The following is a 25,147-nucleotide window of genomic DNA, read 5'->3' as shown; positions in this document are numbered from 1 at the left end:
AGGATCTGCAAAAAACGTAGGCAAATGAATAGTTTGGTTTAAAGCCACACTAGAAACCACCTTAGGCATAAAGGAAGGATTAGTGCGTAATGAAACCCTGTCCTTATGGAAAACCAAAAGGGCTCTACTGCCATAAGGGCCTGCAACTCAGACACCCTTCTTGCAGAAGTAATAGCTAACAGAAAAGCAGTCTTCCATGACAAATATTTCAATTCAGCAGTAGCTGCAGGCTCAAAAGGTTGTAGAGTAAGTTTTTCCAACACAAAATTGAGATCCCAAGCAGGAGTCTTATATTCTTTGCCCCTCTAAGAAACTGCTTGAACAAAGGATGCGAAACAAAGGTGGGTCACAATCATAGTGAGCTGAAATTGCTGCAGCATGAATCTTTATGGAAGAGAAGGACAAACCTTTGTCCAATAATTCAGTAAGATATTGAAGAGCCACACTCAATTAGGCTCTGAAAAATCTCAAATTCTTTGCTGTACTCCAAAACAAAAATCTCTTCCATTTTTCTCACACACCCTCTAGTACTAGGCCTTCTAGCTTCCATAATCACATTTAAAACTTGTTGAGGAAGCTGAGACCTACTGTGCTTCAACACAGAATATGCCAAGCTGTGAGATGAAGAGATTGAAGCTTGACATTGAGCAGATGACCGTCCTTCTGAGATAACAGATGAGGAATCAGAGGTAAAGGCCATGGAGGCACAAGACTCCTTAGAAGTGGGTACCAGTGTTGCGAGGCCAATCTGGAGCTATTAAAATCATCCTTGGCCTGTCTTGTCTGACCTTTAGTAATACCTTTGGAAGAAGAGGCAGAGGTGGAAAGGCATAGACATGAAGGTTTTTCCAACTGAAAGACAGAGCATCCACTTTCCAAGCTGTGTGATGAAACCCCTTTGTGCAATACTTTGGCAGCTGGTGGTTTAGTGCAGATCTATGTCTGGAGTTCCCCATGACACTGTCAATTTCTGAAATACATGAAGATCCAGTTTCCACTCATTGGGATCCATGATTTGTCTGCTTAATACATCTGCTAGGGAGTTCTGTGCTCCTGGCAGAAACCTGAAGAGTCAGTTGCAGGCTTATAAAATCATTGCTTGCCTGCATAGAGGATAAGAATGTGTTCCCTTGTTTGTTGATGTACCACATGACAGTTGTGTTGTCTGTTAGAATCAACACCTGCCCTGGAAATCAATGCAAACTGGACTGCTAACATCTCCTTCATGTTGATATGTAGATGCTGTAGTCTGGCAGGCCACTTGTCTTGTATCCACTTTCCATTTAGATGAGCTCCCCCAAGCAGTGTCCGAGGCATCTGTCGTTAAAATCTGACTTGTTTAGGTGACATTCTATTTGAATGACAGTGTCCAAATCTTGGCAGTGCTGTGTCCATACATTTTGAGATACCATTGCAGCTTCCTCATATGCAGTTTGGCATTGGGAAGCACCAGAATACAAGATGCCATGACATCTAATGCTTGAAGGACTGTCCTTGCAGTCAGCACGGACTGATGAGATAGTTGATGGAAGTAAAGTGACAGACTCTTTTGTTTGTCCGGGGTTAAAAAGGCCATCTGGGCTGCTGTATTCAGTCTCACACCCAGAAAGCACATGTCTTGAGAGGGTACTAGACTGGACTTTATTTCGTTCACAGAATACCCTAGGCATCTTAGCACTGCTATAACATATTCCAGATGCTGTAGAAGGTGTTCCTTTTCTTGAGCCAGAATCAGGCAGTCGTCCAAGTAAGGATAGATTTGAATGCCTTGAAGCCTGAAGTAAGCTATCACTGGAGCCAGAACCTTTGTGAATACTCTGGGCGCAGTAGATAAGCCAAAGGCAATGCAGAGAACTGATAATGAAAATCTAGATACTTTCTGCAACTTAGCCTTATAGGCACATGAAGGTAAGCTCTTGAGATCCAAAGTTACCATCCAGTGATCCTTGCCCAGCAGAGGTAACAGTTGCTGTAACGTCAACATCTTGAACTTGGGAATGTCCAGATAAGTGTTGAGGATAGATAAATCCAAAATTGGTCTCCGTGTTCCCCTTCTTTGGTACTAGGAACAGGCGAGAATAAAATCGAAGCCCCTTTCTGATACAGGGACTGGCTGAATGGCCCCTATCTGGAGTAACTGAGAAACTTGCTTGTGAGCCTCTTTTCTTTGTGGAGGAGGAACATCTGGCATGCCTTTGAAAGGGGCATTGTGTGGAAATAAAATCTGTAACCGTGATGAATGATATCCAGCACCCATCTGTCTTGAGTGATTAAATCCCAATTTTCTTTGAAAAGAGACAATCTTCCTCCCAAAGGAGCTGCCAGGCGAGAATCCACTGGCAGCTGAAAAGGCAGGTCATTGGTTCTGCTTACGAAAGGACTGACCCCTGCCCTCACCAGAAGTCTGAGCAGGTGAACTGTCTGATCTAGGCCAAACGAACCTTGAGCCCTGCCCCTACGTCTAGACCTACCCCTAGACTGGGAACCATAAGCAGGATATGTCCACCCCTTAGCAGGCCAATTTCTACTAAACTTGGAGGCTGCACCTGCAAAATCTTTAACAGTCTGCATAGACTTAGCTTTGTCCTCCATTTTCTTTAAAACTGCTTCCACAGGCGGTCCAAACAACACATCAGACTGTAAAGGAGCATCCAAAATCCTTGTCTTAACATGCTCAGCTAAATTCTGATCCTTCAACCAGGCATGTCTGCGAAGAACAGAACTAGTAGCAGCCACCCTCGAGGAGGCCTGAACAGCATCAAAACCACACTGCAAAGAATGCTTACCCACTTGTTCAGACACATGAACCAAATCCAGCAATTCTTTACACTCAATACCTGGCGCCAAAGCATCCACCTTAGATTTCAATTGTGAAAGGAGATAATTCTGATATTTCAGCATATGAAACTGACAATTCAACGCCCTCATGGCTAGAGTGGAAGAAGTATATACTTTCTTACCCCACCTATCCAAAGCCCTTGCCTCTTTATCAGAGGGTACAGGATTTTTAACCACAGAAGCTTTAACACCTTTAGGCCCCTGAGAAACAGTTTCTGGATCCCCTGGGACTCTTAAACAAATACTTATGAGCCGGGCACCCTATAATACCTATCAGGCTTAACAGGTGCAGGAGGCAGGCGGTCAGGGTTCAGAGAAGCCTCTGCAAAAACATCCTCCACCACATTCAACACAGGAGGAATAGCTAAGGGCCTATGCTGGGGTAAAAACAAAAATTCCCTAAGCCTTTTCCTGGAATCAGAGTAATCTTGGCCTTCCCATTTAAAGTGCTCCCTCATGGAGTGAAGAGTCTCTGAAAATAAAAAATCCTCAGGAGGAGAAGCTGTAGGAGTGGAATCATCCACATCAGAATCAGAATAAGTAGGAAACTCTTGCAAGTCTTCCACAGAAGACTCTGAAGCCTGTGAACATTGTTCAAAACTATCAAACTCCTGTTCCACCCTAGGCCTCTTATCAGGTGGGGGCATAGAACCTCTAATCAGAGTAATCAAATCTTCTGCCATTTTAAGCATATGTTTCTTAGGCACAGACAGAAGCTGAACTTGGCCTACCTCTAAAAGAAGCTTTGGCAACAGAAGGAGAGGCCCTAACTACCTTGGGAAGAGAGGGAGGAACAGCTACCTGGGAAGCCCCTCAGCCGGGGCTACCTCCTGAGAGGGCACATCGTGTAACAGTGAAGTATCTGCCTGAGATTCCATAGAGACTCCTGGCAAAACCTCTGGCTCCCTGAGGCTTCCTAAAGGACCGGCGTCCGGGACTGCCGGTTCCTCACCCTAGGCTTCACTGTTTTGTCCTTGCGCTTCTTAGAAGAAGCAGGCGCCGGAGCATCCGGCGGCATATTAGCTTCCCAAACACTAACCTAGCACAATCAAGCCTCCTCTTAATAAATCTAGCACAACAACCAACAACGTCGTGCTCAGGCCCTAAACAAGGTATACACAATGTATGATAATCTCTATGCGGTATCTGCTTCCCACAAGAAATACAGTTATTCACTTTTTCTGACATCCGGTTAAATACTGAGGCAAGAAAAACCAAACAACTCTGTTTCGGTCTGAAACTCCGTTTGAGGAAAATCTCAGAACGCCAACCTGCACTCAAAATGCTTCTGCATCGGACCATGCGGCAAAAGACTGACGGAATGACGGTTCATGCGTGTTAGTACCCTGCGTACTTGACGCCAGTCTAAGCGCCATGACCTCTGGTATTCGGGCCGACTGGGACGCGGACTATACCCAATTGTCAGGACTGCAGCAAGGGAAGATGAAGAACATCCACATTGCAAAGTATGCTTTCCAACTTATTCAGCTGAATGCAATAAATCCTGTAACTCTTTATTTTCCACACAATCAGAAATCAACATCATTTTCTGTTTAAGTAAGCCCATGACATGTTACTGATATTTAAGCATATGAACTTGACAGTTTAAAGCCCTGATTGCCAAGGTTGCAGACGTGTAAACCTTCTTACCCAATCTATCCAGCGCCCTGGAGTCTCTATCACAAGAAGTAGGATTTTTAGCAGTAGAAGCCTTAACACCCTTGGGACCCTGAGAAATGCTTTCAGGATCAGCAGTAGGGTTTTTAAAAAGGAATTTGTGGGAGTCAGGAACCCTGTAATATCTGTCAGGCTTACTAGGAGCCGGAGGCAGGGAATCAGGAGCCATGCTGGAATCTGAAAAAACATCATCAACAATGTCTAGGACAGGAGGTATAGCCAAAGGCCTATGCTGAGGAAGACGAAGAAAATCCCTAAGCCTCTTTTTAGACTCTGAAAAATCCTGACTCTCCCAGTGAAAATGTTCCCTTAAGGTATGCAAAGTTTCTCCAAAAGAGAAATCCTCAGGAGGAGAAGCAGAAGGGATGGATTCTTCTGCATCAGAGTCCTCATAAGGTGGAATAGAAAATTCCTGATCAGAAGAGGAATCAGAAGAAATGGAAACCTGATCTGAAGATTCATAATCAGTGCCTTGCCTAGGCCTCTTAGCAGGAGGGGGTTGGGAACCCCTGATCAAGGTAACTAAATCCTCAGCCATTTTGATCATTTGTTTTTTAGGCATAGGGGCCTGTGCATGTGGCCCAAGCATTGTTTTTTTAGACACAGAAGTTGGTTTTGGCCTAGGTTTGAAGATGGCGTCAGTTTAATATACAAATCTTTAGACCTGAAAACACCCTCAGAAGCTGGTGCCTGCTCAGCGGCTACGGACCCATCTAAGGTAGAGGTATCCATGGGTTCAATACCTAAAGTGTCTCGCGGCATACCGGACTCAGAATGGGTCTCAGTAGAGGCCTGCGAATCAAAAGTAGCGGGTATCAGGGGCTGTGAAAGCGCCTCACTGAGTACCAGCGAACCGGTGACTGGCTTAGGAGAAGCTTCATCATCACTTTTGGACCTCGACGGTCTGTCTCTGTCTTTTTCTTTGTGTTTTCTGTGTATTCCGGTAGTCGGATTGCTAACCGACGACATTTCTGGATAATTAAATCTTGAGCCACAATATTTAGATGAAAAATATACCGACGCTTAATAGTGCGTTGGTTAAATTTAGCACAAAACCGACAGCAAGGCACGTTGTGGTTTGGGCCTAGGCAAAGAATACAGTACAAATGAAAGTCCTTATGAGGTATGTGCTTCCCACAAGTAATATAATTACTAACTTTTACTGACATCAGTAAGGAGCAAGAAATCGTTTCCCCCAATGGGGTACTTAGCTTTAGGTTGAAGACTTCGGTTCTGAAATTCAAAAATGAAAATTTCAGGAGTTGGTTGACCGGCACTTGCAAACTGCTTCTGGCACCGTGCGGCAAGAAAGACTAAAGAAAATGGCGTCGGTTGCATGTTTTATACCCCTGACGACCTGACATCATGGAAGAAGGGACAGCAACTGACACAGGACTTTGTTAATCAGGCCGACTGAGGGCAACCTGCCAGCAGAATTTCCAAATGTAATGACTGCAACAGTGAAACACAAAGAACATCTGAGGAAAGACAACCTCGGAACCGGGGTCACACCCCACTCCGACGAGACCACCTCCAGAGAAGGAGCCCCGAGAAGACTTGGAACTGTCAAAGCACCCGGAACTGTATTTGGCACTGTGGAAAAAATCGGCGTCAAACAAGGGTATCCTGGAGCTGGCAGCCAAGTTACGGTCCTTTGGGTGGATTGGCCCCGACTGAGCCTAGGACCACAAGGTGGGTTCCAGAACCAAGGTGAGATCCCACCATCGGTACCAAAGTAGTTATAAATAAAGGTTGTACCAACAATGGTAGGTAAGAAAATAGCCAAAAGGGGGAATACCAATGATGGTATTAAAGAATTACCAGAGGTAAGAGGGAAGGATGGGGCTTATACAAGCGATGGTAATGCGAGAAAATACCAAAAGATAAAAAAGGGAAAATTAGTACTCAAACACAAAAAATATTAATAGTAACCAGGAAAAACGAAATAAACAACTAGTTTAGAGCTAGACATTTATGAAAAAAGTAGCACTTAACTGAGAGCACAGCTGACGCGTCCTAAAACTCTATGCAGCAAATGAGATCTGAGGTGAAGGGAAGAGAGGCACTATGGGTAGCCTTAGCTCAAAAGAGTTTCTGGCTGGCGTGAGCTTGATACAACGGCCGAGCCGGTTCCGAGGACAGAACCGAGACCCAACAATCAAGAATGAATGAAGACTGACAACATCAGATGTAAAAATATTTATGAAGTTATGAGGTTCGACAAATATAGATAAGATGGGAAGAAAGAAAATAAAAACAAAGCTATATAATCAATCAGCAAGGAAGAATCCAGGAATAGACAGCATTTCTGTGAAAGTTTGGCAGGAAGGAAGTGATATATATCTGGAAGGTTTTGTTTAACAGTGTTTAAAAAAATCAGGGAGAGTACCAGCATCTTGAAAGAAATCTGTCGTGGCTGTATTACCCAAACAGGGTAAACACCCTTCTGATACAGCTTCATATAGGCCCATTTCAATTTTAAACAATGATTACAAAAGTATTTACATTTATACTATTTAAGAGAATGGCAAATGTGTTGCCACAGTTGACAGCTATGGATTAATGTGGTTTTGGGTAAGGGAAACAAACACTGGACAAGAATAACAGAACAATGATGACTCAGAGGGAAAAAGAATTTAAGAAAAACACCACTATTACAAGTGGGTCTTGATGCAGAGAAAACATTCAATAGAGTCATCAAGGATTCTACGACTAGGGCAATGGTAGAATTTGCACTCCCTGATGTAATAACATTGTTAATTAGAAGAACAGGATAGGAGGCAAGAATTAAGGTGGGAAAGTTCCTCTCCAACAAGCTGTGTTTAAACAGGGGAACCAAGCAGGAGTGCCCTCCTTCCCTTTTATTTGGTTTACATTTATAGCTGCTGGCAAAGAAAATAAGGGCTTTACAAATTCAAGGAAATAAATGGTATTGTAATCAAGAAAAGCTAGCTTTATTTGCAGATGATATTATTTTCTACTTGACAGATCCACAAAAGGATATTTCCGTGTTAAGGAACATTTTGACCACTTTCAAGTCTTTCAGGATACAAAATAAAACAAAAGCTATAGCAGTAAACTGTGTACCCACACAAGAATTGGTTCAGCAATACCCATATTTATGGGGACGTAAGATAAAGTATTTTGGTGTATGGATCAAATTGTGTTAAGGCAGCTAAAGATATGTGGGAAGAGACTAAACAAATGATGCTTAAAAATGAGTAACAGGAAGCTTTTGATTATGATAGTAAGCACAGGATTATTATTGGATTGTATTTATAATGTAGATATAGACATATGAATATATAGATAGCTAGACAGAGAGATAAATAGATATATGACTTAGCCACAGTGGCAGGTACCAGTATTTCTGGTATACTTAAAAAAATAATAAGATTAAAAAAAAAAAAAAAAAAAAAAAAAAGGGTACAAGATTACCTTCTACGTCAAGGATCAGCAGGAAGCTCATATATAAAGGACTTTGTGTTCTGCTTTGGAACAGGGAACCACCAACTGTGCCTGAACCGCTATCCTAGCTGGCAAAAATGGTGAGGAATTACAGCAACACAGTGGCTTAGTGGTAAAACTTCTTCCTTTATAGCCCCATGTTCAATGGTTCAGTCCTAACCTCTGGTCACTACCTATATGGAGTTTGGCATGTACTTTTCATGTCTGCATGGGTTTTCTTCCACTACTGAAAAATACACTGGATGTATGGGGAGATTAAAGCTGCCAGAAACAAATAAATTCTTGCCCTGCCCCCCCGTCTGATGGTGGTAGGTGGGCCATTGGCAGTCTCCATCATTTTTTTCTTTCAGCTTTCTGAATACTTCCTGAGTGGGAAAACCAATCAGAAAGTTCCTGTCTGTGGGAACATTAGGAAACAGTCCCTTGTCATCTTCCTATAAGGATTTAATTTTTCTAAAGACTGACCACATTGCTGCTATCCTTGATGATGCACTGATGGTGGTGCACTTTCATTTTATAACCTATCTGCCCACCTTCTGTACTGTACTGACAAACTTGGAAATTTGAACCTTCAGGTTTCTCATCCTTTGAATCTAGTCTTTCCACTTGGTTTATGATCTTGATCCATAATACAAATTGCTTTACGATCTTGCTCCATGACACTTCAAAGCAGTTTTAGCAAATGACAGCCTTGAAAGTAGCACATGCCTAGACTTTTTCCACAAAAAACTTACCCAGTATCTTACATTCCCTATAATTTTGGAGGGTATTGGAACCCCGGAGCTAACTCAGAGCCTCCGGAAGCATTAAAAGAACCAGAGCCAGACCCAGACCTGGTTTCTTGGGGGAGGTCTAGTGCCAATGTAGCCTCTGCAAAAGTGTCTTGAAGGCCTCAAGCATTGGGGGTAAAGCAGAACAATTCAGATCATCTGTGCTAAGCAAGTCCATTGTACCTCTTCTATGCCTTGGGACATTTCCTCAGACTATCATCTAAACTGTTCCCATATAAAACTGAAGGTTTCTGAAATTAAATATCCTCAGTTGGAGAACCTGAGTATAATTTTCTTACAGGAGATGATGTCAGGGATGTGTATGTTAAGTCTTCCTTTTCTTCTGAGGAGGAATCCGATTCTCTTGAAAGTTATGGACCCCTCTTTCTTTTTTCAGGCTGGCTGCCTGAGAAGGAGAATGAGGCATAGGCCTGCTACAAGTTTTGTCACACTGCAAAGAGCCCTTCAGCTAATGTCTGAAAATTTTGCAGAGCATGGTCTTGCTGAGAAAGATTCCAGGCATCAGAGTTACTGCGGTCTGTAGAGCCTGTGCCACAGTAGGCATACAATGTTTGCATATCTGAGTTCCCAGGATTATGGAGCAACACTGGCCATTGATTTGACCACTTGGGCCTTCCAACAGGATTAACCATGACTCACTGATCTGTTCCAAGAACAGGTACTGTATACTGTAACAGCTGGAAAAGGCAACTCCTTTTTACAGGTTGGCGCCACTAATTCTATGTAAATGTAACAGTCAGTCACTCTGGTGAAAGTGGACTGCATGTCTGACGTATTTATGATGTAGGAAGTGGCATGGGAAATGTGCTCCAAGCTGCTGACATATTCCCCTCCAAATTGGTTGGCCAAAGGCTGACAGGAAAACAGACACTGAGCCCAGGTGGTTTCCCAGATCAGACATTCTTAGGTAAATTATGAAAGGAAAGTAGTCTTTTGTTTTAATGGTACACCATTCTTCTGGGGCTTCTAACCTTCAACTATCTTTTGTGTCTATATTCCTATCTCATAGTTTTCTTGGTAAAAATTCCTCTGCTTTTCAGGCCTTCATAAGGCATTCCTCAGGAAACAGAAAAAAAGAAATTCCCTGGGAATCATTTATCAACAAAAAAAAATGAAGGGAACTCTTAACAACACAAAACGTTTCCCCATTTGAGAACTTAGTGTTCAAAGATTTCTGCAAACTGAAGCTCTAAGGTTGAAAACAGAATAAGCAAATGCAAGCTTTCTTGCTAAATGCAATATTCCAGCAGAAAAAAAAAAGAAATAGTACAATCTGACTGCTTCTTCTACCTGGGATGCACGCACATGCCATACAATAAAAAGGGGCCAATCTGTGTTAAAACATCTGCAGAGCACTGGGAGCCAGGTCAGCTGAGCACATTCCAGTATGTCAAGAATAATACTGCAACAGTAATCGAACAGGTCTTCCATAAATGAAACACAAGGCTAAATTTCTTTCATTACTAATCATTTTTGCTCTTTCTCTGGGAATCATTCAACGGCAAAAAGACAATGAAACCCCTCGTAATACAAAATGTTTGCCCAATTGGGTACAGTTTTCAAAGATTTTTGCAAACTGAAAGTCTGAGGTTGTAACCAGTACAAGCAAATGCAAAGTTTCTTGCCAAACACAATATTCCAGCAGAAACATTCTGCTGATTATTCTCTATGTCAGTATCAATATACCACTGAAAATTCTTTTACTTTTTGTTTTTTCATTGGTAAATGCAGTATTATGCAAATAATACAGCTGTCTGTGATTATGTTAATTTACCTCAGACATACTTATGAAATTCATCATATTCATATGTAACTGTTAACAGCTCTTTTCCCATCTATCTCCTGAGCATCTGAAAATGCTATAGACCCACAGGCTGACCTGTCTTTTGTAGGACCAGAGCTTCTATGCCGTTCTAACCAACATCTCTTTGCAACATAACTAACTTTTTTCACAGTGGTTTAATATCAGAGCACCTGCAACTAATTTCCTCAGAATTTCAAAACTCTTTGTTCACAACTCCATTCCATACAGCAGTCATTTTCCAAACACTCCTCCAAGAAAAGTACAATGTTCACATATCCTATACTCCCCAAACAGTAAGCCCTTCAATGATCAGAGTCCTTTTCTAAACTCCAGAATCCTGCAGCCGCTCACCAATGTCACACAGAATGACAACTGCTGCAATAGAAGACCTGCCAACTTACAGCTGCTTTAAAGCATACACTACTAGAAATACAAAATACACATGTGCAGATGTGAGAAAAAAAAATAATAAAGCTAAAACAGAACACTTACATATTAATTAAAAACTGGTAAGATGTAAAAATGGCTTCTTTGCATTAAATGCTTCCATCACTGACATATGGAAAGCACAGGACAGACTGCCCACATTCTAATTCTAATTATAATATAGTTACCCACTTTCAGAAATAATACTGATAAATGTCAGCAATGTATGAAGTTTTAAATATAATAGTGTTCATTAAAGACTGATTACCTGAACAGTGTTTTTTTCTTTAACTGCTGTAATATGCAGACATACAATATATAAAATTTAGGGCAACTTACCCATGACGCCCTGCTCAGGAGATGTGGGTGGTGTAAGAGGCATTGTGCAGCTAGCAGTATCTTTCCCTATGCTAAACCCTTGATGCGATGTGCCTCCTTGACCTCCAACAGCAGCAGTGTTCATCAGTTGTGGGATGTCACTTTCTGGTATCAAAATGAAGGAAGCAGGGTAAATCATTCGTACACCACCTGTAAAAATGGGGAGAAGAAAAAATTCCTTCCTAATCAACCACTGATATTACAGAAACTGCAAACATGCTTGTGCTTCATGTGAAGCATAACAACAAATACAAATCAACAGTTACCATGCAACAAGATAAAATATAAAGGACTTAAGACTGATCATAACCACAAAGTGTTATGTGTTCTAGACATGAATATCAATAAATTCATCAAGCTTGAGAGGTGAATCTTAATACCCATGTCAAGTGCAATATAATAAGTAATTATGTTTGGAGAGACCTCATCATAATTCTTTAAAGGGTCCATCATACTTCTTTAAAGTGCATGGAGTTTTATTTGCTCCATGTACAAAGTGTATTCTATCTTTAACAAGACGCAAAACACATACCCTGGCCACAAACACAGTGGTCAGAAGCACAGTGCTTTTGAGTGTGTGACAGCAAAGTGTCTATAACAGATTTTAAAGCTGTTTTAGCTTCTTGCTGCTGTGTTGTGGTGTCTTGACACTTGTCACTATTATGCTCTAGTGCAAATAGTGCTGAGAAATGCTTAATAAAATTTTCTAAGCACTTTTCATATGTTAGACAGGTTCATAGGTGTGTACTAGGCTAATGGCTCTGGAGCCTTTACAGGCCTAGCACATAGGATTACCCTGGCATCATGCCGTCCGAACTTAGTTCCCAGTGCCTCTGTCGAGTAGAGCCACTGGAGTTATCCTCGGGGTGAATTTTCTATTTCCCTTCCACTCATCAGGATTTCACTTGAAGAGGGACAGTGAGGTGCTCTGTTTGACATGTATGGGAAGTCTACTCCACAGCATGGGCAGTCTCTGGGTTATGAACCTGTCCCTCCAGCATGTTCTGTTGATTGTGGTAATGAGGTGCTTTAAAAGTTGTCTTCTTAGCATCATAAGAGATGCAAGAGAGCAGAGCTACAAGGTTACCTCTGCCTTGCCCATTCTTCTCTTTTCAAGGAGGAGGACCATGCCATTCATGCCAAGGGTAAATTTATAAATACCCATTCAGTTGTCCAGCTCATTTTTAAAGGAAGACAGTCTCTCATACTACTTAACTTGGAGAGATAGAGTTTGTTCCAAAGAAGAGGTAGAAGCTGCATGGCAAATCTATCCCTCCTTGTCTTATTTATTTGTTGGAGTAGCTTTAGATCTCTGGCCCAAATGTTGGCTGGACTACTTGACTTCTTGAGGTACGAGAGTTTTTGGACTACTGGATCTGGTACAGCCCTAAAATCAAAGCACAGATCATCCCCTAAGCTGTCTATATGAAACTGAGTATACGGATAAAGCCTCTAGTCTTTATAGGAGGTTCACATCTTTTAAACCCCCTGATTGCTTTAGGTACAACCTCTGGGGTCTTTCCAACTGCTTGATATGCTTAGCAAGGCACCTCCAAAAGGAGGTGTTGTACTCAATGGTGTGTCTAATCAGTGTACAGGTCAAGGAAGTGAGAATGCCTTTTGAGATGGAAGACATAATTTTTGCTATGAGCTGTGCAAGGTAAAAAGATTTCCTAACCACTGTTGCAAAATGATACTCAAACATAAGGAAGCTGTTCACCCAAGTACCCAGGTCTCTCACAACTTTTCATTTTGAAGTGGAGTGTTATCTATGCCATAAGTTGGAGCTAGGGGGTGCTTACCAAATACTACAATGTTGAACTTTTTCGCATGATGAGCTTATCTTTAGTACACTAGCTACTGACAAGCATAAGCTCTGCTGGAGTGCTTGTGTATCATAAAAGACTTGACATCTCCCAGCTTACAATCATTCATGAACCTTGTTAATCACAGATCCTCATTTGATATCTGGAAAACTGAGAAGTATATGCTGAACAGCAGAGGTCCAGCATAGATCCCTGCAGAACTCCACTGGTCACCTTCAAGCCTTCAGACAATTCACTCCCTAAACTTATTGTGCAAGTCCTGATACTAACCCTACAATATGCAGAGAAGGTCTCCCTACTGAAGTATTAGACTTGATACTGCAAATCCAAACACTTTGGATTCTAACAAAAACAGTGAATAAATGTGCTGTTATGCCATTAGAGGTTCTAAACGGGAGTTCTGCCCACTTTACCCCCATACCCTTGCCACTGAACTGAGATCTCTGTACCACGGAATAATGAATTACTGCAAGTTTTCAAAGTAAGCACTCTCCACATTCACGTGTGCAGTTCTGAAGACTGAAGTCACAGCCCTTGGAATTAAAACAGATATCCAGAGAAAAGTTATTCTGTAAAATGGTGTTTAACATCTGACAAAGTACAGTTATGTAAAATCTTACTATAATGGTAGATGTCCTTCTCTTCACTGTTGCAGTACTCATAAAGAATAGTTGTGTAAAATCTTACTCTTCCATGTTGCAGTATTCTTGGTGTGGGATTTTCCACCTCAGGCGACCCGTACGTCGGCTCCTATACAAAAGCTTCAGCTTGGCTGTTGTAGTTGCATGGGATGTCACATGTAGGGCCATAAACCGTGGACCTTAAATGTGACGTCTGCACGTACAGACCTCTGAACTTGAAGGCCCAGCAGGGGAGTAGCCAGTGATGTCAGTCATAGGGTCAAGGAGCCATTATGTGGTTACATAGGTCACAGGACAGGGTGTAGAGCCTAAGACACCTGAGGATATGAGTGACTGAGAGAGAGAAAAGGATAAGGGGGTTTTGGTGGTTGGGAAGGAATACTGCAACATGGAAGAGAAGGACATCTATGGTTATGGTAAGATGTTATACAACTATTCTATGTCCTTCTATTCCTATGTTGCAGTATTCTTGGTGTGGGAGAGTACCACAGCTTAGCTGGAAGGAAGGGTGGAGGGAGAAGAGGCTGATTCCACAAAGCCCTGCACGATTGCCCTGGCAAATCCTGCCCATACTCTGGAGACATTGTCTAACTTGTAGTGTTTGGTGAAAGTGTGAACGGTGGACCATGTAGCTGCTTCCAGTATGGAAGCAGTGTCCAGGCCTTTTAAAAAAGGCTTTGGAGGTTGCCACTAACCTGGTGGAGTGAGTTTTGACTCCCTGTGGGAGCTTTTTGCCATGGTGTGAGTAACAGAGGCAAACAACTTTCCTAATCTCACAAGCGATGGCTTGTTTGGAGACTGCCTTGCCCAGGGCCCTGGGGTGGAAGGAAACAAAGAGTTGACTGGATTTTCTAATGGATTTTGTTTTGTCTAAGCAAAATCTTAGCTGTCTGTGTACATCCAGGGAGTGGAGTATTCTCTCACCCTCATTGGTAGGAGAGGGGTAGAAGGTGGGAAGATGAATAGATTGGTTTAAAGACTGATCATTGACCACCTTTGGCATGAATGAAAGGTTAGTTCTTAGTGTTACCGTGTCCTTGTGGAAGGTAGTGTATGGAGGGCAGCCCATTAGGGCCTGTAATTTAAACAACCTTCTGGCTGAAGTTATTGCCACTAGCAGTACTGTCTTCTATGTGCACATTTGCAGAGTAGTGGCACTAGCAGGTTCAAATGGAGATTGGGTTAGTTTTTCCAGAATGAACTTAAGGTCCCAGGGTGGTGGGATGGGCTTTCTTGGAGGTCTAATGTGTAAGACCCCTTTTAAGAATAGCTTCACATCGAGCCTGGCTAGTAGGGGAGGGTCTAGTGGAAGGCAGGCTAAGATTGCTGAAAGGTGAACTTTCACTGAAGAGAAAGAGAGTCTGCCCTTTATTAGCTGACACACACATGCAAGAACTGGGGGGGATCTGCGATGCATGGATCCGTGCCCTTGTCCAGCCACCATTTTGAAAAATTTCCCATTTAGCTAAGTATGATTTTCTTGTAGTAGGTTTCCTGGCCTCCCTCAGGACTGAAAGCACATCCTCTGAGTTGTGGTGCCTGAAGGAAATTAGAAGTTTATCACCCACAGTGTCAGTGACAACATATGCAAGTGTGGGTGGATGAGGGTTCCCTTTTGTTGTGTCAGAAGGTCCACCTTGTGCGGGAACTTGTGGTGACTGCCCTTGGCTAGATTGAGAAGTAGGGGGAACCAGTGCTGCCTTGGCCATTAGGGCGTCACCAATAAGATTTTTGGTTTGTCTCTCCTGATTTTCAGGAGGACTTTCTGAATTAGTGGGAAAGGAGGAAAGGCATATAGAAACCTTCCCTTCTAAAAAATGCTAAAAGCGTCTACTCTCCAAGCTAGAGGGGAGTAAGTCTTGGAGCAGAAGGTCTGTAGTTGTCTGTTCTGGGGGGAGGCAAACAAGTCTACTTGACAAGTGCCCTACTGGTGGACAATGTCTAGGAAGACATTCCTGTCCAACATCTTTTCGTGCTGTGGAAAGGATGTCCTGCTTAGAAGGAGAGAACTGAAGGTTTTCAGTGCTTGAGGGACTGTTGTCATTTCCCTCACATTGATGTGTTTTGTTCCTTAAGGAAGGGTGCCACTTTGCTTGGACCCTGCAGGATGCCACTGTGGTTCCCCATCCTGAGTTTGAAGCATCTGTATGCATAACCTGGGTTGGGAGAGGAGGCTGCATAGGAAGGCCTGGGTTGAGCTGGGCTTGCTGAATCCACCAAATTACTTCTGCCTTTAGGCAGAGCAGGAGAGTGATTTCTTGCTCTAGAGGATGTCGGTGTTGAGACCAAACATTTTTTAGATACCACTGTAGCTTTCGCATAAGATCCATGGTGGTACAGCGGTAGCATTGTTACCTCACAGCAACAGGTTCTCTTGTTCGATTCTTGGCTGGACTGCCTTCTGTGTGGAGTCTGCATGTCATCCCCGCAGTCGAGTGGCCTCCGAAAGACATGCATGAATGGGTGTGCCTTCGCTGAAGGTTGGGCATCGGGCTGGCAACTCGGCACCATAAAAATCGACTGCCAATCATTAGCGGACTGGAGTTTCGCTGTGGCGACCCCTAACCGTGAAAAGCCGAAAAGACAAACAACAACAACAATGTAGCTTTCGCATGTGCATTTTGGCTAGTGGAAGCATGAAGATGGTGGCTGCCATTAGGCTCAGGGTCCTTAGGAATTGCCTTGCAGTTATTATTTGGGTCTGCAGCAGGGCTTTGAAATGGGAGGTCAGGGAGCTGACCTTGTCCTGGGGAAGTAAGGCTTTCATTATGTCCATTTTGATCCTATAACCCAGAAATATGGTGTCTTGTTCTGGTGTCAAGGATGATTTTGGGAGGTTGAGGGTGAACCCCAGACTTTGTAGTAGGGACGTGGTGAACTCTAGATAGATTAATAGGGTTTCTCTGCAGTCTGCTAGGATCAGGATGTCATCAAGGTAGGGATAAATCTGAATCCCCTGTGTTCTGCAATAGGCGATGGCCAGCGCCAGACATTTTGTGAACACACTGGGGGGGCAGTGGACAATCCAAAGGGCAAAGCAGTAAAGTGGAAATGAGAGGAGGGTCCAGAGAAACGTAAAAAATTTCTGTGGGAGGGCAATTGGTAAGTGCAAATAGGTTTCTTTCAGGTCGAGTGTGGCCATGAAAGCCTTGAAAGGTATGAGAGGGGGTAAACTTTGAAGGGTTACCATTCTGAAGGTGGGGACTTTTAATAATAGGTTTAAGAAGAAAAGGTCTAGAATGGGTCTCCATGGTCCATCTTTTTTGGGGACCAGGGACAGTCTTGAATAGAAGCTATTTTCTTCCTGTCCTGGGGGGAAAGGTTCTATGGTGCCCAAGTTCAGAAGGTCTGTCAGGACCTGTGGGAAGAGGTGTCTTTGATTTTTGGGAGAAAGCGGACACCCCTTAAGGGTGGCCTTGCCTTCCAGGAGAGGAAGTATCCTTTTTGGATAATAGCCAGAACCCATTTGTCTGTGGTAATGATTTTCCAAAAGGGGAAGCAGTGGAAGAGCCGGGCGGAAAGGGGAAGGAGGGCAAGGCAGTCACGCATTGTTGGGGCCTCCTCTGTCTTGAAAGGGCTGCCTAGAGGTAGGCCGAGAGGCAGCTGGCCTGGTAGGGGTTTATCTTATGGTTCCTCTTCTTTGTCTGGAAGAGGTAGGTCCAGCAGAGAGTGGGTTTCTTCCGACAAATGTGGCCTTGGCAGGGTAATTCCTGTCATATTTGGGAGATGGGGACACCAAGAGATGCCTGATGTCTTGCAATTCCTTGCTTTTTTCCTACAGATTTTTGAACAGGTCTGCTGATTGTTTGCCAAACAGGAAATTAGGGTCCAGGGGGCATCCAAGATTTTAGACTTGAAGTCTTCAGGTAAGTGTTGCTGAAGCCAGGAGTATCTCCTCAGAACAGAGGCAGATGCTGCAGAGCGAGCAGAGGCCTCCGCAGCATCAAAGCTGCATCTAACTGAGTGTCTATCTACTTGGGCAGCCAGAGATAGTTTGAAAGAGATGTCAGCTTTTGTGGAACAGTCAGGAGTAGCAGCCAGCAGAGTAGTGGCTTGTGAGACCAGGTCCACAGCATATCTGGTCATATGGGTTTGATAGCTGATGGCTCTAAAAGCCAACGTGGAAGAGGTGTAGACCTTCTTTCCAATTCTATCCATTGTTTTGCTGTCTTTGTCCGTAGGTAAGAGAGAGAGAGGCAGACGGAATGAGTCTGGACTGTTTATCTGGTGAGATGGCAATCACAGCAGGAGCTACCAAGGGAGGCTTGACCAAGAATTTTTGGTCATCAACAACTTCTAGAAGTGGTCTGGCCTCTTAGGGGCAGGTGGCTGAGAATCTGGTGTCTTTGATGCGGAGGCAAAGGCATCTAAATAGGCAGGAATGGCAGAAGGGGAGGGAGATTCCACTTGTAAAAGCTCAAAGTACCTCTTTTCAGTGTCAAACAATTGTGAGGTGTCCCATTTAAATTACTCTTTCATTCTGGTGATGGTTTCACCAAAGATGATATCCTTGGGGGGGGAGTCTCCCTCAACAGATTCACCATTTGGTGAATAATACTCTTGTGGGGGGGCAGTTTGGGAGATGCAAGAAATGGATTCCTCAGGAGAGGAATAATAGTTCTCTTGCTCTTCTTCCCTCTTGTGAGGTAAGTGGTGGAACAGAAGAGGCAGAGGCAGGCCTAGGGGTAAGCAGACGAAGGGCTGCTTGAGAACAGGCTGTAGGCTTAAGGGCCAAAAAGGGCTGTATTAAGGAAGAGGTGAAGGACTGCCAATCAGGCAGGCCTTCTGCGGGTGTAGCCAGATGTTTAGTTTTTTGTTTCTTTTTGACTGAGGTAGACTTAGGAGTAGGCCTGGAGTCAGATGCCTGTCTAACGGTAGCAGTATCTGGTGGAGGGATCTCAGCCGGAGGCCCGGTTTTGTCTGGTTCCCGCTCGACCTTGGCGGTAGCCGATGTCTGGGTTGGCTCCGGGGACGTGTCAGTTGTCAACTATGAAGCGGCTTCCTCCAGGTTCGCCGTAGAAGTTGCCGGGTCCATCGGACATCCCTCAACTCCTAAATCAGTAGCTGGTGGGGTATCCGATAGTGGAGCAACAGCAGAAGAGGGCCTAGGAAACTTGGCCTTCTTTCGCGGAGGTTCAGTTGATGCCTCCGAGATGGGATCCATCCTAAGGCCTAATTTTTTAAGTCGCTGGTTTTCCAGGTAGAGATTTAGAGCAGCCAGATGGCAGCGCAGGGTCTAAGGAATGAAAGATTGGCAGATAGAGCAAGCGTTGGGATTGTGCTCCTGGCCTAAGCAAAAAAACGCAGTGGTCGTGTCTTTATGGGCTATCTGGCACCCACATTGGCATTTGCCGTTTTTTGCTGACATCGTCTAATGATAGCTACAACAAACTAAGCTTTAGCTAGAAATTAAAGAAAACCCAATAGGGTACTTAGCTTTTAGACGTCTTGCAGTGAAGGAGCGAAGCACACAATGTGTCAGTCATCTCCAGCTGAAAAGCTCTGAGATCTGTGCATGCAGACGTCACACTTTAGGTCCCTGGTTTATGGCCCTACATGTGACGTCCCATGCAAATACAACAGCCATACTGAAACTTTTCTATAGGAGCTGACATATGGATCTCCTGAGGTGGAAAATCCCACACCAAGAATACTGCAACATCTGAAGGGATCGCCTGACAAGGACAGCCGAATGTCTAGCTAATATACTACAGCATTTAGTATTTACAGGTTCCGTATGTCACGCGTACATCCCCTGCCCAAGGCAAAAGGCATAAAGGTGACATACAGATGCACACATTTAGAAAGAATAGCTGTGTAAAATGTTATCATAGATGTCCTTCTATTCCCATGCTGCATTATTCATAACATGAGGGAGTTCCCAGCCTAGGTGACCCAAACATCTCACCAGTATACCAAAAACTTAAGCTACTAGTAGGTACATGCGATGCTGCACACAGAACAGCCAACATTGGCCATAGAAGTGACATTTGCATGTACCATCGTAAGAACTAAATGCCCCATTTAGAATACCCCCAGTTAGAATACCAATCCAAGGATAAGAGGCAATTAGGTTAATATCCAAAGAAGAGCATGAACCAAGGGGGAAGGGAGTGGGATAGAATACTGCAACATGGAAGAGAAGGATATCTATGTTTATGGTAAGAGTTTACACAACCATTCCATGTCATTCTATTCCCATGTTGCAATATTCATAACATGAGGGAGAATACCAAAGCTCATGAGTGGGTAAGGGTGGTATGAGCATAAGAAGTCTCCATAAAGCCATGCAGAATTGCTCTGGCAAATTCTGCTCTGGATCTGGAGATAGAATCTAACTTGCAGTGTTTTGTAAATGTATGGACAGAGGACAAAGTAGCTGCTAACAGGAGAGAAACAGTGTCCAGACCTTTAAAGAAGGCTCCAGAGGAAGTTACCGCTGTAGTGGAGTGGACCTTAACAGAGGAAGAAAGAGTTTTCCCCTGAGAGACACAGCAAAAAGAGATTGCCCTAGAGATTCAAGATGAAATAGTATGTTTAGAGATGGGTTTTTCTAGCGCCCTGCGGTGAAAAGAAACAAACAACTGCTCAGAATTTCTAATGGATTTGGTCTTATCCAAATATCAAAGCTGTTTGTGTACATCCAAGATGTGCAACACCCTTTCACTGGAGCTTTGAGGAGAAGGGAAAAAGGTGGTAAGTAAATAGACTGGTACTTTAGGCATGAAGGAAGGGGTGGTACGAAGGGACACTCTATCCTTGTGAAAAATCAGAAAGGGGTGCGAAGCCATTAAAGCTTGGGAGTTCTGAAATATGCCTAGCAGAAGTAATGGCTACCAATAAAACAGTTTTCCAAGTGCAGAATTTTAGGGAAGCTGAGGCAGCAGGCTCAAAGGGAGTCTGGGTCAGTTTTTCCGAAACAAAATTTAGGTCCCAGGGACGAGGAAAATGTTTCCTTGGAGGTCTGATGTGAATGATGCTTTTTAAGAAAAGATTAACCTCTAGTCTAAAAGCTAAGGGGGGAAATAAAGGAAGACATGCAGAAATGGCTGACAAATGGGCTTTAACTGAACAATAAGCCAGTCCAGCCTTGAGCAGCTCACACAAGCAAGAAAAGACTAGGGGAATATCCACAGAAAATGGATCTAGTCTCTTATTAAGACAGGAAATGGAGAATGTCTTCCATTTGGACAAGTAAGATCTCCTTGTATTAGGTCTGCAGGACTAGAAGCACATCCTCAGATAAAATGTGCCTGAAAGGAAGCAGAAGCCTATCACCCACAAAGTCAGGTTCAGTGTTGCAAAATGTGGGTGAATAAGAGATCCCTTGCCTTGTGTGAATAGTTCCACCCTATGAGGTAATTGTGATGACTCCCCTTGACTAAGTGTAAAAGAAGAGAGAACCAATGCTGTCTTGGCCAAAAGGGGGTCACACCAACAAGATCTTTGGTTTGTCCTTCTGTTTCTTTAGCAGGACTTTCAGAATTAGGGGTAAGGGAGAAATGCATAGAGAAACATCCCCTTCCATGAGAATGATTGGGCATCCACCTTCCAAACCAGAGGGTGTGGGACTCTGGCACAGAACTTTGGAAGTTGACTGTTCATAGGGAAGGCAGAGAGATTTACTTGAGGTGTACCCCACTTGTGAAGAATGTCCAGAAACATATTCCTGTGGATCATCCATTTGTGGGCTTCTGTCATGGACCTGCTCAAAGCATCTGCTTGAACATTTTGAGCTGAGGGAACATAAACAGCTATCAAAGTTAACTTTGCTAGAAAAACAATCTCCCAAACTTAGACTGCTAATCAGCAGAGTCGACAAAGTACAGTTGTGTACATTTGCCATAAATGTAGATGTTCGAGTGTATCCACTGTTGCAGTAATCACTTTTGGGTTATTTGCTTGCAGTAGCCCTCAGTTGGCCTGATTAACAAAGTCCTGGGTCCTGCGTTGGTTGCTGTCCCTTCTTCCATGACGTCAGGGGTATAAAACATGCAGCCGACACCATTACATCAGTTTTTCTTGCCCCAGATGTCAGGTGCCCCCTTAATGGGAAGCAATTAAATCTATAAATATACAAGGTTATAGCTCCAACAAAAAAGCGTCTCCATGAAAAGAACCAGACACCAGGCAGAGTAAGGTTATAAGCGCTTCCGTTCCCCTTTATTCACACTCAGTACAAACGGAACTTCATCAGATACAAAACCTTACACACTTCCCCCTTTTTTATATACAATTCAATTGCTTAATCACAATCAATTAACTTAAATGAATTAATTAGTTAAATGTGCTCTCAAGTTAAAAACACATTAATATGTTCTTTAAAAATATATTGCTATGTATAATACATAAATAATTCTCCTATAAAAACACATATACAATAAACATTTAATCTGTTAAAAAATATATATATATTTATACTAACTTAATTGCTTCTATGTTCAACCACTTAAACCATTTTCATCTAATCTCATCTGCCTTTAAATGAAGAGAAATCCTGTCATTAATACCAGGAAAAACTGTAACATTCAACAACACCTGCCAGTGTGTTTCCCTGTATTCTAAAAAACAGGGCCAATTACCCCCCCTCTCCTGTCTACCTACCTTTTCCAATACACAGAAGAGGAATTTTTTAAAATCCTTACAATTTATGCTATGTCTAAATAAGGCATTTGTTTTATCTTGTCTCCTAATTGCATACATGTGTTGGTAAATTCGCTTTTTTAACTTCTTTTCTGTTTTTCCTATATAATATGCACAGCATGACTGGCACAAGGCCACATAGACAACTCCTTTTGTATTACAATTATAATCCCCTGTCACTGAAATTATTCTATTGTGACCCTCTATCACTATATTCCTACATTCATAGATATACCTACATTCTGTACAGCCATTGCACTTCCTCATATTACCTAATGGAATCCTATCTTTGTCTTTCTTCCTTTCAAATAAGTTCTTAATGTTGGGTCCTCTTCTGAAAACTATTTTTGGTTTATTACCCAGTTTTTCAGTTAATCCATATGCCTCAAAAACACAATTCCAGTTCTTTTCCACCATTTTACGGACCTCTACACTATCCTCATTATATGTTAGCACACAGCAAGTAGTTGCCTCTTCTGTCTTCTTAACATTCAACAAACTCTCAGGTTTTTATCAATAATGGGGGCTAAAAATCTTCTCTCCTGCTTGTTACATAACTCTCCTGTCCCTCTAGGACACTAGTTGGGTAACCCCTTATTGCCAGCATAGTCTTTAACTCTACCATTTGATCTTTAAACCTGTTGTCATCTGTCGTTAGTCTTGATATTCTCATCATTTGGCCCTTTACCAAATTTCTTTTTTGCCAAAAGGGGTGGTCACTCTCAAAGTGCAGATAACTATTCGAATGGGTGGGCTTCCTATATATATACAGGATTCATAACATCCATCCCTTCTATTTTTATATAGGTGGATGTCCAGATAATTAACTGCTTCTTTCTCAATTTTACTAGTAAAATTCAAAAAATCAGTAGTGGCATTGATATAGTTCAAAAAATCATCTGCCTCATCAAACCCACCTTCCCATAATATTAAAATATCATCCAAAAATCTATAATATCTAAAGATATTTTTCCTAAACGTTGAATTTAACACAAATTTGGTTTCCCAATACCAAAGAACAATATTAGCAAATATAGGGACTACTGCTGCACCCATTGCCACACCTCAGGTTTGCTTGAAATATTCCCCCTGAAACCACACAAAATTCTTTTTCAGAACCAATTCCATGAGGGTAGCTAAGACATACACTGTATCCCTTGAAAATCTGGTTCCTTCCCTTAGTGCTTCCTGAAAATATTCCATTCCTTCATGTGGGATACAAAGAAAAAGGTCCTTAATATCAATAATCAAGAAAATAACTTCTTCCTTGAACTCATTCCTTGCCATATACTGTAATAAATACCAAGAGCCCTTCAAGACATGTTTTTTATCCTCAAAAAATCCTTTTAAATGGAAATCTAGCATTTTTGCTAGAGGTTCTGTTTTACTCCCACCTCCTGCCACTATGGGTCTCATTGGTGGATCCCCTAATGATTTATGAATTTTGGGAATCCCAAAGAAGACTGGGGTTACAGGATTGTTCACCTTTAAGTATCTCACCTCATCTTCACTAAAGGTATATTCCTGGAAAAGTTCTTCCAAAATCATGTCTAATCTAGCATTAAAGATGTTAACCTCATTCAGTGATGCTGCACTAAAGTAGGAACTGTCAATCAAATATTTCATCATTCTAGTGGTGTAGTCATAATGTTCCATTACAACTACCCCTCCCCCCTTATTGGGCTTCATGATTCTTACTTCTTGGTTCCTCATTAACTCTGTTAATGCCTGTTGTTCGTTAAATTCTGGTTAATCCGTCTAGTTTTATTCCCTATTAAATTCCTGTACTCTATTTCATTCAATCTTTAGAAAAGGGCCACCGGTGGTAATGGGGGGGGGGATTATAAGTACTTTTTCTTTTTAAGGATACTCTAGTTGCATCACTCTCCTTCCCATTCTGCATTACCAACTTTAAATTTATGGCCCTTGCAAACATTTTTAAATCTAAAATGGTGTTAACCATATAATTCTGTTTTTTAGGGATAAAACTAAACCCTTTTACAAATAGTTCTTCATGGCTATTATTTAAAATGATTCCACTGTAATTACAAATCTTAAGGCCCTTATATTCCAGAATACAAACATTTCCATTTTCATTGTTGTCATTACTGTCCCCTGTATTATTACTATTATTATTATACATAGCTTCAGCAGGGACATTGTTAAACTCAAAATCGTGCTGTAAAAATATATCATTTCCTTCATTAGTTGCGTTCAATGCATCTAGATTTTGTTTGTTCCCCAAAGATTCATCACAGCATGTCTCATGTGTAATCTCAACACAATGCTTTTCGATATTTACATCAAAATTCATTATACAGTTCCTTAAGACATGCTTCATTAGATAAATCATTACATTCTACAGCATACTGTAACAATGAGGCCTTATTGCTAAAACTTTCATTTATAGTATTCAGTCCATTTCCAATGTCCCAGGTATCAGCAACATTCTCTTGAAACAGCATAGTACAAGGAAAGTCAGTATAACACTCAGTGCTGTCATTTCCACCAAACACAGATGACCATTCATTTATTTTACTGTGGATTCTTGTATAATCGATTTTCCTCACACATTTATCACCAACAGTCTTATGCATCACTTCAGTACTAAAACAGTTAGAAAAATACTTCAAGTTGTCATTAACAACAAACTGA

The 25,147-nt window shown here is 42.3% G+C and overlaps 1 protein-coding gene across 4 annotated transcripts in view; it reads right to left on the bottom strand.

Annotated features, from left to right (window-relative positions):
- MED13L (mediator complex subunit 13L) overlaps positions 1-25,147 on the bottom strand; it is a 3,068,540-nt gene that overhangs the window by 1,571,266 nt on the left and 1,472,127 nt on the right. For all 4 annotated transcript variants that reach the window (XM_044068259.1, XM_044068260.1, XM_044068261.1 and 1 more), the window contains exon 7: positions 11,344-11,532. In XM_044068259.1, coding sequence (XP_043924194.1) covers positions 11,344-11,532 — 189 coding nt within the window. The remainder of the gene's footprint in view (positions 1-11,343; positions 11,533-25,147) is intronic.

Source organism: Protopterus annectens, chromosome 4.part0 (genome assembly GCF_019279795.1).
Source record: "Protopterus annectens isolate FY-2018-M chromosome 4.part0, PAN1.0, whole genome shotgun sequence".
NCBI classification, from domain to species: Eukaryota; Metazoa; Chordata; order Ceratodontiformes; family Protopteridae; genus Protopterus; species Protopterus annectens.
Note: the sequence above shows the minus strand (reverse complement) of the source record. Positions and strands in the feature narration are given on the sequence as shown.